The sequence below is a fragment of the Periplaneta americana genome, chromosome 7 (genome assembly GCF_040183065.1).
Source record: "Periplaneta americana isolate PAMFEO1 chromosome 7, P.americana_PAMFEO1_priV1, whole genome shotgun sequence".
NCBI classification, from domain to species: Eukaryota; Metazoa; Arthropoda; class Insecta; order Blattodea; family Blattidae; genus Periplaneta; species Periplaneta americana.
The window spans coordinates 27,143,250-27,155,774 of NC_091123.1; the positions used below are offsets into that span (position 1 = coordinate 27,143,250).

The 12,525-nt window shown below is 37.9% G+C and overlaps 2 protein-coding genes across 6 annotated transcripts in view; one reads left to right on the forward strand and one right to left on the reverse strand.

Moving 5' to 3' along the window:
• LOC138703010 (uncharacterized) overlaps positions 1 to 1,875 on the reverse strand; it is a 56,298-nt gene extending 54,423 nt beyond the window's left edge. The window contains exon 1 of the mRNA XM_069830505.1: positions 1,548 to 1,875. Within this exon, the coding sequence (XP_069686606.1) occupies positions 1,548 to 1,691 (144 nt within the window). The 5' untranslated portion in view covers positions 1,692 to 1,875. The remainder of the gene's footprint in view (positions 1 to 1,547) is intronic.
• Positions 1 to 12,525, forward strand: part of hiw (MYC binding protein highwire) — a 507,580-nt gene that overhangs the window by 149,835 nt on the left and 345,220 nt on the right. The gene's annotated exons all lie outside the window — the stretch shown is intronic.

A 12,525-nucleotide genomic window follows, 5' to 3' on the forward strand; every position in this document is an offset into this window, starting at 1 on the left:
TCTGGTAGTGTGAAAGAGAAGGCCTCATGGCCTTAGAAATAAATTAAATATTTCGACGGGCCAGTTCAAAAGGAAAATAACTCAAAATGCAAAGTTTTGAGATAACTGTATTTTGAAGTTTCGTTAAGGGACACTAGGACTGGTAAAAATGAATATATATAGCCTATTTTTTTTTCATAAATAATTACCATATACATTTAACATTCTGTGATATATTTAGCTCTCACCTACTACTTTTAAAGGTCTGGTGACCATTTTTAAATACTACGCGTAGCTCTTTTAAACCTATCACACCCACTAAAAATGAAGTTTTTTCAAAACTGCGTTTTTGTTCAATAATAAAGTTCCTAGCGGTTTCCATTTGCTCCGATTTACTTGAAACTTTGCAAGAACACTCAACATACTCCAATACAGAAAGCTGTGCACGGAATCTGCTCTTCACTGAAAACTTTTCATGATATGAACTTTTAACTTTTAAAAATTAAAGAAAATTATCAAGCAAAAATTATTTGTAAGAAAAATTTTATCTCATGATATTTTTGTATTGTATTTTTTTCTGTTTTTGAAGAATTTTAGATAAGGGCGCAAATAGCCATAGTAGCTGACGCGTCCTTTTTAAACCTCACTAACTATACAAATTACTGTTGACTGATTATGATTATTATTTAAGTATAATAATGACACAAGTATTTTTTATTATACAATTAAACAAAAGTTAAAATCTGTTAAAAACTGGAGGGTTGTTAAAAAATTAAGTTTATTGTAAACAATTTTAATAATAACCCCCTTCCCTTGACAAAATTCTGCGTACGTCACTGGTACCATACACAGGGTGCGAATTAACGGGGAATGGGAGAGATCCCCCCCCCTTTTGGAAAGTTATCTCCCTCTCATGAATTCATATTAATATCGCTGCCAGGGATAACTTCTATCCCCTCCTCACAAAATATAATTGTTTTAATACGAGTATGTGTAAGCAAAGAAAATAATAGTTAGAACTGTATTATCACCAGCAAACTGGCAACAATCAGTAACTTAGGAATTACACATCTTATCTTAGGCCTGTTCGGGGATATGATTATTATTATGATCAAGATGCAAGACAAGCAACTCAGTGCGACCAAGCGTTGAGCCGTATCGAATGAGGATAATAATAATTTTTATGTGTGGTATTCTCTATCTAGGATTCGATGCCCCTCTCATCAGAAATCTTAATTCGCACCCTGACCATACATAATTTTCCATTAAACAGATACGTTGTAAGTATTTCAAAACTATTTTTTTAGAAACATTTCATTTCAGGAGGCGTATCCCGCTAGTACATGATGGTGACTACTACCTTTACTATGTTTTAAAGTTCTCATTTTCAGAAAGTTTGAGAAACGCCACATGAATTTGGTGGTGTTGATTATTCTGAAACGCTCTCACTAAAGTGAAGTGAAAATGTTAATCTTCGGATACTTGCAAAATCCTCACTCATAGCGACCGGGTTCGTCGATTCTCAGACTAGACTTTCTCGTAAGCATCGCCTGGAGTTAACGGTTTACCTTATCTTGCATGGCTGTGCAGGAACAGTTGAATTTCCCCCACGTGCGATCGCAGGAACAAAGACCCGCGTCGCAGAGGGACTTCTCCTCCGCCGCCGCGACGCTGCGCAATAATGGCAGTAACAGCAGCACCAACACTCGCATTGTTAGACACACACCAGCACCAGCACTGTCATTGTTGGGCGGCCCTCGCTCCGCACTTCCACCGCCGCTGCCGAGCGCTCACACACATCTGGGAGGGGCAGCACAGATAAACAGCCGGCGACCTGCAGCGGCGAATGCTAAACTGGGACTGCTCGTCATACGCGCTGCCTGCTTGCCGAGCCGAGCCGACCGGCATCACGTGCTGTTTACACTCTGCAGTGTTGTGGCTCCACACTTCGCTAATCGAAGCTCGTTTTATTATAATAGAACGTGCGTATCAGTTATCACTTTGCCCTGTTGTCTCCTAGCAACTGTGAGACTATTAAACGTCTTGAAAACATTTGACGTACGTACTATAAACATTTCCATTAGTAAATATTTCCGCTTATGAAAGGTCATCGAAAGTATACCTTGAGTTTACGAGGGCAGTAGAATCCAGTAGAACCCTGTTAGTCCGAACTAATCGTTCAGATTAACGAAATTTCGGGTTAAGCGGGGGACAGGAATTCAAGCAGGGAATCCACGCCTTTTCTCTTCCCACCCTTCACTGTCCACCAGTGTTGCCAACTGGACGGAAATTCCGTCAAAAGTAACGGAATTTCAACGTAGCGGACGGGAAAAAAATGGCTTTGACGGGTGACGGATTTTCTGGCGGAAATTACGATTTACATAGTCTTTTGACATTTTTAGCTGCTGTCATTTTTAATTGTTTAATTTTTGGGAGATTTTACTTTTTATTTGAAAAGCCCTGCCTGTTTCGTACTATGTTCAAGAATCCCCTGTTTCAGATTTCCTCGTAATCAAGTTAGATGTTGACGAATTATTATTTTAATCAGGATTGGTAAGTATGTTCTGTTACAGTCTTACTAATAAACCGTGTATAGTTTTTATACGAGACTTATGCAAAGTTGAGACAGAAAACGTTACTAATAAACCGTGAATAAGCTATGGACTTATAAACAGGCTGTAACTATACAATGGGAATTGTTTTGCAGTAGTTATATACACGAAACCCCTTGTTTAAGCGTTGTATATAGGGGAAAAAATGGCCGCCCCTCTAACAGCTGTTCGTATCGACTGTCATTTTATGATGATGGTTACCTTGCAACCAGAGAAGAACAAACCAAAGATCATAGAATTATTAGAATAATATTGCTGTAGCTTGTACTCCTTGACCAAAATGTAGTGTGGTAATCGATTAGAGCCAGTTGTACTATCGATATTTAACACGCCACACTAGAGCGCTCTAACGGATGCAATAGAGAACCTCAGATATTCTATTACCTTTCGTAACGAAGTAATGACGAAAGTATGACGTAGCTGTGTAACAGTTATACTGTTATACACGACGTATGTAGTGATTATTAGTAAGGAATTTACACACGACTTATAAACGAGCTACTCATTGTATAAGTATAAGACAGTTAAACGCCTGTATATAGAGTTTTTATTAGTAAGACCGTTAATATATATATATATATATATATATATATATATTCGGTCTTATTTTTTTATTTTGACGGAGTCTGACGGATTTCCAGGTGTTATACTGACGGGGATACAATTTATGTGTTGGCAACACTGCTGTCCACCGCTTTCTTCAGTTTCTAGGTTTATGAAGCATTGGCGGGACATTGTCACTTCGCTAAGATTATCTTCGTCAGAAGAAGCTAACAGAATATCATAATAGTATAGAAAACAAGAAATAAATTCATTCATTAGTGATACAGTAAGTTGTACTGTACCGGTATATTATAAATTTTGAGTTTCTAATACTGTAGGGACAAGGTAGAGTATCCACCGGCCACTGAACGAATATTGCACACTTTTATGACAGCCACAATAATTATAATTTTTACTGTATAAGGAAATTATCACTACATTAACACATTGATTAATTGACAAAACACAAACTTAACGAACATCAATGTAATTATGTAATTACGAAGAACGGAGACAAGCGTTGCTCGCTATCACGTTCCCGATAGCTCCCGACACGCATGCACCAAGGAGAGCAACATTTGCAAACGAAATTATACAAAACGTAAAGAATGTTACTACATGTGTGTAGTATTATGTGAGAGGTTAGGTTAGGTTAGATTAGGAGTGTAGTATTATGTGAGAGGTTAGGTTAGGTTAGGTGTATATTATGTGAGAGGTTAGGTTAGGTGTGTAGTATTATGTGACAGGTTAGGTTAGATTAGGCGTCTAGTATTATGTGAGATGTTAGGTTAGGTTAGATTAGGTGTGTAGTTTTATGAGAGGTGTTGGCGACACAGGAAATACCGTCACATTGAGGAAAATATGGCCTTTTTTTATTTACGTAAGACAAATTTGGTAGGTAAGTGAAGAACGTGTTTGCGGCGGGATGGATGCGCATACAACTCCTCCTGTGGTCACATCCAATTTCCACTATTCCAAATAATAAATCCTAGACATTTTGAAGGTATTTTAACAATTTTCTCTAGTGCCAGGAACATTAGTAACCTTCACGTACTGTAGCATTAAATAGAGCTTCAGTCCAAAAGTTCAAATGTCTTATTGTTCCTTCTAGCGGGACTGTACTGTAGGCCCTATCAACAAAAATGACTCAAATTATTATTATTATTATTATTATTATTATTATTATTATCATCATCATCATGGCGCAATATTCAGTGGGATGACCATATACTGCATGGCTCACGTGTCATGTTGGATGCATTTTTGGAGTATCAGGGGTGATGTAAGTTACAATATTCAAAAGGATGAGATTATACTTCCATGGTTCACGTGTCATGTTGGATCCATTTTGGAGAATCAGGGGTGATGTTAGTTACAATATTCAATAATATGATCATATACTTCCATGGCTTACGTGTCACGTTGGATGCATTTTTGGAGCATCAGGGATAATGTAAGTAACAGTATATATTCAATTGGCATTTATTTTCTCTTCAGTACCCGTATTAAAACTCGTTAAACGAACATGATTACCAGTCCCTGATGGCGTGATTTGGGCGTTATTTGTATAATGTGTGCGGTGTTTCAGGGAAAGTCTGTGTACACTGTACAGGGTGTAGTTAATGTAACTGTGCAGATTTTAACAGCTTATTCCTTGGATAGAGTAGAACAAAAATTCTAATACTATATTCGTCCCAAATGAATACTTTTCCTAGAACAAAATATTTTCCCCTAAGTGTTAACACTTTACTTGATAAGTACTATTCATACGATTCTGGTTTTTACTCTTATCATTAGAGAAACTGTTAAGTAACAGTTTTCTTGCTAATTAAATACAAATATTAACATTCCTACTGTTATTTCCTTCATTAGGAAGTCTGACAACCCTTCTGCACTGACTAAGGGACGGAATGCTGCTATTCGGACGAGTTCATGTTTGTATTAGTGGATCAGCCGGCGGTGCCAAACTACGCAGACTCCCAACCTCATTTCTAATTAGCCATGAACTTTGTCAAGTCCGACAGGCGCGGAGCCGGCCTTAGTAGCATTCGTGAATCTGAAGCTGACAGGTGGACCATCTTTCCTCAGTTTTGATACAAGCACATCCCATCCCCAGACGAGTAGTCTACTACTACTATTACTACTACTACTATTACTACTACTACTATTACTACTACTACTACTACTACTACTATTACTACTACTACTATTACTACTACTACTACCACTACTACTATTACTACTACTACTATTACTACTACTACTACTATTACTACAACTACTACTATTACTACTACTATTACTACTACTACTATTACTACTACTACTTTTACTACTACTACTATTACTACTACTACTATTACTACTACTACTATTACTACTACTACTACTATTACTACTACTACCACTACTACTATTACTACTACTACCACTACTACTATTACTACTACTACCACTACTACTATTACTACTACTACTACTACTACAACAACTACTACTACCTAGTAGCACTGAAGTTCAAACTTCTTTAAAAAAATATTGTAAGAACCGCATGAAAATTTGTGTGACACAAAAGAAGAGGCGAAAAGGGAATCAGAGCCTGGTTGAGAAATCTAAATACGTATTTCTGTCGTGATAACTTTAAGAAACTTTTGTGTGGATTGATAATAATGCGTGAAGTTTGGTGAAGACTACGTGGAGAATTGAATGCAAGAATAATAAAAGTTAGATTTTATGAATTATATTCGTTGATTAAAATATCCCGTTTCAGATAAATGCAGCCGATGTGGAGGAATCACTTTTCAGCCAGCCGCTCTAGCTTCTTCACTCCCGGCCGTCCCGTATAAATTTCCATAACAATGAACTGAATCCCGGACTAGTGGGGAAACAAATTTAATGTGTGAAAGTGAGACGGTGAAAGCTAGGGCTAGGGTTGGACGGAGTGTGACTGGGATGCATCGCTGTAAAAATGCGTCAATACGGCACGCACATCACGCACGGAGCTCAGATGCACACGCCTGCGCACAAATGTTTCGCGGTGGATTACACAAATCGTATTCGTCGTGATCACGTGACGGGTCATGCTTCCTCTCCCAGTTCTCAATTATTGCACGAGGAGCAGTGTTGCCAATTTAGCCGTGAGAACTAGTTGCACTTTCGGTTCTGTACTCCATTGCTGTTGATATTAACCTCGCCTGTGGCCATGTGGTTAGCCTCTCTGCCTTCCACTTTGGTGACCCTTGTTTAGTCCCCGTCTGGACCATGAAGAGATTTGTGGTAGACAAAGGGGGCGCGAGAGATTTTTCTCGGGTTTCTCCCGTTTCTCCTCTTCATCAATATTTCTTACTACTCCACAATCACTCTCACTCTTCGGGATCTCGTGTCATTCCTCCAGAGCCACCGGCGTGGCTCAGTCGGTTAAGGCGCTTGCCTCCCGGTCTGAAGTTGCATTCGGGCGCGGGTTCGATCCCCTCTTGGGCTGATTACTTAGTTGGATTTTTTCCGAGGTTTTCCCCAACCGTAATGTGAATGCAAGGTAATCTGTGGCGAATCCTAGGCCTCATCTCGCCAAATATTATCTCGCTATCATCAATGTCATCGACGCTAAATAACCTAGTAGTTGATACAGCGTCGTTAAATAACCAACTAAAAAAAAGTCTTTCCTCCATTCCAGAACAAATAGAAAATAGCTGAAAGTTGCACGCATTGTTTATTTTTTAATTGCTTATTTTACGACGCTTTCTCAACTGCTATGGTTATAGCATCTGAATAAGATGAAGGTGATAATGCCAGCGAAATGAGTCCAGGATCCAGGACCGGAAGTTACTCAGCATTTGTTCTTAATGGCTTGAAGGAAACCCCCGAAAAACCCTCAACCAGGTAACTTGTCCCAACCAGGATTTGAACCCGGGTTCGTCCGTTTCACGGTCAGGAAATCGTTATTCCACAGCGGTGGACGTCATGGACGTTACGTTGTTTAATAAAGATTTTTCATTATTATTATTATTATTATTATTATTATTATTATTATTATTATTATTATTATTATTATTATAAATGATGCTCGGTAGGAAATTAAACCCAGAAAATTATATGTGGGAAATGCGTGTTATCATTCGGTCGAGAAGCTTTTGTCATCCAGTCTGCTCTCAAAAAAGCTGAAAGATAGAATTTATAAAACAGTTATATTACCGGTTGTTCTGTATGGTTGTGAAACTTGGAACAGAGGTTAAGGGTGTTTGAGAATAAGATGCTTAAGAAAATATTTGGTGCTAAGAAGGATGGCCAGGAAGTCAAAAGGAGGATGGCAATAGCCAAGGAAGCTTTTAATACAAAAAGGAGCATTTTCTGCGGACCTCTGGAAAAAGAACTAAGGAAGAGACTAGTAAAGTGCTTTGTATGGAGTATGGCATGTCCTTGCTATCCACTGACTACTAATAGTTTAAATAAATTGAATATTAATTGCTAAATTGCGCTGTATTTTACAGAATGTTTATTTTAACACTCATTACCCATTTTTGACTTACACCACTTCTGCTCTGAACGGCTCATATGGAGAAGAATGGAACGTGTGAAGTGGACAGACAAAATAAGAAATTATGCTGTGTAGGAAAGAGTGGGTCGCTTTCCACGCGAAGAAACGTAACTAAAAAAAAGTCTATTTTAGAAATACGCCGGTTTTGAATACATCCATAGGCTATGTAGTTTACATACCGAAGTAAACTACACATGACTCTTCGTGTGGAAGGCGACAAAGTAAGATAGTAATAAAGAAAAGTAGGTAATTTTGCTAAAGAAAAAGATGAGAAATGTAATCACATTAATAGCGAATAAGGTCCACATCTGTGGAGTAACGGTTAGCGCGTCTAGCCGCGAAACCAGGTGGCCTGGGTTCGATTCCCGATCGGGGCAAGTTACCTGGTTGAGATTTTTTCCGGGGTTTTCCCTCAACCCAATATGAGCAAATGCTGGGTAACTTTCGGTGTTGGACCCCGGACTCATTTCACCGGCAATATCACCTTCATTTCATTCAGACGCTAAATAACCTAAGCTGTTGATAAAGCGTCGTAAAATAACCTAAAATAAAAATAAATAGCGAATAAGAAGGAAAATATTGTAATTGTTCTGGTGAATGACGACGATGACGAATATGATGATGAAAGATAAATAATTTTCCATGATTGTTGCAGTTTTACAAACATACGCATTTTAGGTTTATCCGTTTTTTAGAATAGTGTCATGTATTAGCTTTATTGCATAGACTACTTTCCATCACGCTACTATTATACGAACACATCAGTAAGTATGATATTTTTGGACGAGCACGTCAAAATACATTTTTATGATTGAACACATCCTATTAATATTCCGCCATCCTTCCAGTTTTCAATAACGATACTTTTGTTGTTTGTAACGTTGGTGTATTTTGGCAGAAGTCATCTATCGAGTAAATCATATTCCGAAATATAATATAGCAGTTCCTAGGGATTTTACATTCGTCGTTTTGCTCTTTTTAACCGAGAATTGGCAGAGCTTCTCGTTCGCTGTATGCGGGAAATGAATTCGATGCAGCAGCAGACTTGTAACAGCTTGTAACGTTTCCGATTTGAATGATAAATGGCATGCTGAAGAAATATTTCATACGAAAATGTATTGAAGAGTTATTTTTAATCACATAAATCTTTGTGGAACAAATAGCTCTCATTTAGGAACCATGTCACTGAACAAACAATGTATTTTCACATAATAATAATAATAATAATAATAATAATAATAATAATAATAATAATAATAATTATAATTATAATTATAATAATTTTATTATTGCCATTATCGTTATTTCCGTCATATACTTTGCTTTTGAATATTTTTGTTCTTATAATCACTGCTAGACATTAACAACAGGCCTTATGTGGTTAGTCTGGTGATAGATCACGGCACAAAGCGAAATAGAACAGGCACAATTGAAGGGACATATCCAGTCCTTTCAATGGGAGGTGAATCTCCATTTCCCTGCCGAAAATCGATCCCGAGAGTACTGGTTTTGTAACCGGAAAAATCACCACTTGAATCACAGCAGGGCCTAAAGAATATTCCTTAATCCAGACTCATAACTAGGGCCCGGATTCTTAGGTTTTAACAAATTTTATTTCCTTGCATACTTACTTACAAATGGCTTTTAAGGAACCTGGAAGTTCATTGCCGCCCTCACATAAGCCCGCCATCAGTCCCTATCCTGTGCAAGATTAATCCAGTCTATATCATCATATTCCACCTCCCTCAAATACATTTTAATATTATCCTCCCGTCTACGTCTCGGCCTCCCCAAAGGTCTTTTTCCCCTCAGGCCTCCCAACTAACACTCTATATGCATTTCTGGATTCGCCCATAAGTGCTACATGCCCTGCCCATCTCAAACGTCTGGATTTAATGTTCCTAATTATGTCAGGTGAAGAATACAATGCGTGCAGCTCTGAGTTATGTAACTTTCTCCATTCTTCTGCAACTTCATTATTATTATTATTATTATTATTATTATTATTACTATTATTTTTTTAAAATTTAATTATGGTTTATTTAACGACGCTCGCAACTGCCGAGGTTATATCAGCGTCGCCGGTGTGCCGGAATTTTGTCCCGCAGGAGTTTTTACATGCCAGTAAATCTACTGACATGAGCCTGTCGCATTTAAGCACACTTAAATGCCATCGACTTGGGCCGGATCCAACCCGCAACCTCGAGAACAGAAAGCCAGCTCTGTACCGACTAGCTACCCAGGCCGACCCATTATTATTAGTTATTTATTATTAATAGATTTATTTCGTTGTGAATGTTCCAAATACAATTCCGTGTATAAGATTATTTTTAATTAAGATTTTGTATGAGTGTATGACTTTACATGCTAAAAAATCACGAAATTTTTAAGAAATTATTGTCACATTTTTAACCATAGGGGGGAGTCGGGTAGTATCGGACATCGGGTAATATCGGACAGTGAGTTTCTTTCATCTACCACACGATGATAGTACCTGATTGACATGGTTACGTTTCTGTTATGTCGCATAGAGAAACGTAACCATGTCATTCAGATACTACCATATGGTGGTAGATGAAAGAAACGCACTGTCCGATATTACCCGATGTCCGATACTACCCGAGTCTCCCGTAGATGCGATTTTTTTTCACGAAAATTTTGAAAAATTAACACCAAAAAATCAGGCCGTGCTCATCATCCTCCAAAGCAGCGCCTCATAGCCGATGGTCACTTCGCCTGGACAGCTGGTTGACCCAGGACAAGACGTCGCCGTTCACTGCAGTCTTCGTCTCCAGCTTTAAATTGGAATGAACAAGTAGAGACTTCAAGTATGAGGCGCGCTATTTGGGTCACACAATTGGCTTAATATAGCGTCGCAGCTGGGAAGTGTGTACGCGTGCGTGTCAAAGTGTTTTATCTTCTGGACGACCATGACTGAAAATAGGAATTCTGTCTGTTATCTTGTGCCAGCACTTGGAACTTTCTCCCCCATCTTCTCAGCACCGTCTGCATCTTCTCAGCACCGCCAGAGATTCGAAATTGAATGGTCCGATAAGCTAAGAGACTAAAGTCGTAATGTTGGAAGATGGAATTTGATAACTTGATATCGTTTTCAAATGTTGTCAGATCCGCTTAGTGGGCATGTTATCATCTAAAAAGATTTCTGTGCGCATCAGTGGAAAAAGAGGGAGATAAATTTAATTTCTGCTTTTCATAAATCACGGTTTTTAGACCTGCTTCACACTTCTGAAGACCCAGAAATATAACAATAGAAGACTGCACTGGAGACTGCATCGAGTGAAGCGCGCCCTAACGTGTAATTGGCGGTTACTATTGTTAACGCTATCAAGACAGAATACTGACATTATTGTGTTAACGTGGGACTGTTGTTGAAATGGTCAAATGGTAGTCAAATTAGACATTTTCGCTGTATTTTAAACTGTTCTTCTTGTTTGCCTTACACAGTATGTACAGGGACATCACTTTATTTTTACTAACATTTTTAACATTAACCTGGCTATACTCGGAAACACTGTTACCCCCCTTCCATTACAGGAGTTTGGAGTTGCTAGTGCAATATGTAAACAAATCGTGTTACTAGCTGTAGGAGGAGAAAAAAGTAGTGTATCCATTTATGTTACAGGGAAATACAGTATTACGATCTTCACTTTGGTCATTACTTTACAGTATTTTATCAAAAAACAGTAGAATAGTAATAATTTTTTTTTCACAAACTCAAGTCTTCAGGCGGTTATATACATTATGTAATGTCTACTTTATTCAGCATATTACTAACCTAATTTATTCCTGAGAATTTTGTGCGCACTTCCGTAAGAAACCCCAATTTCTACAGCTAACTTCTTGACCGACTTATTACGACCTCGCTGCATCCTTTCTCTAGCATCTTCTACAGCATCTTCTGTCACCTTTGTTGGCCACTTACACTTTTCTTCCTTTCTGTACACTCTGTTGCTCTAAATTTATCTACCAGATTACTGACATTTCTACGAAAATAGTCCGTAATGATATAATCAGGAAAAAAAAAAAAAAGAAATAAATAAAAACAAGAAAAACTGTTGTTCACATTCGGTTACATTGTAATTCCAGTTTCCATCATCGTCCTTCATACCTACAAATAGTAAAACAAAACTCTTGTTTAAATAATGCTGTTAAGTCCCGCACCATATTATAGGGTACCGTACTTTCGGTAACTCTAATCTTCACTTGTGCTCAGTCCACACAGATAAATTCAGTTATGCTACACACCATACTTGTGTGAAAATAAACTTCAATAATATAAGCTTTTTCTTCTATAGAAAATGCAACATATTTCTGCAACTGTACTCTGTACTGTTTATTTCACTGCTAGCAACAGCGGCCGTAAGTTTGTGTGACTGACGTTAGCAAGGACATTAGTGAGAGGGGTGGGAGTCAAGTACATTTAGAAACGTAGGTACAATAAAAATTGAAGTAAAAATGAAATGATGTCCCTGTATATAAGCAACTAAATTTTTTTTCTGGGTGAATTCTTCAGTAAAGTATATAACTCTGTACAAACTTTCAAAAGGTCTTGGGGTCCTGATTTTGCGGGAAATTTTCCTGTCAACTTTGATTATGGCACCCAGGTGTGATCCTTTATACTCTAGCAGTGTATAGAGACCTCCATAAGAAGAGTTTATATTACTTCATTGCCAACATTTATAAAATCATACAGACTTCTCTCAGCACATTTTATTTGATTACTGGTTATCTTAGCTCAATACGTAGGGAATATGCATCCATAGATAGTTGCTAACCACTAGGATCGCTATTATCGTCTCATCACAGACAATGCGAATTAGTACCGAGACAGTCTAT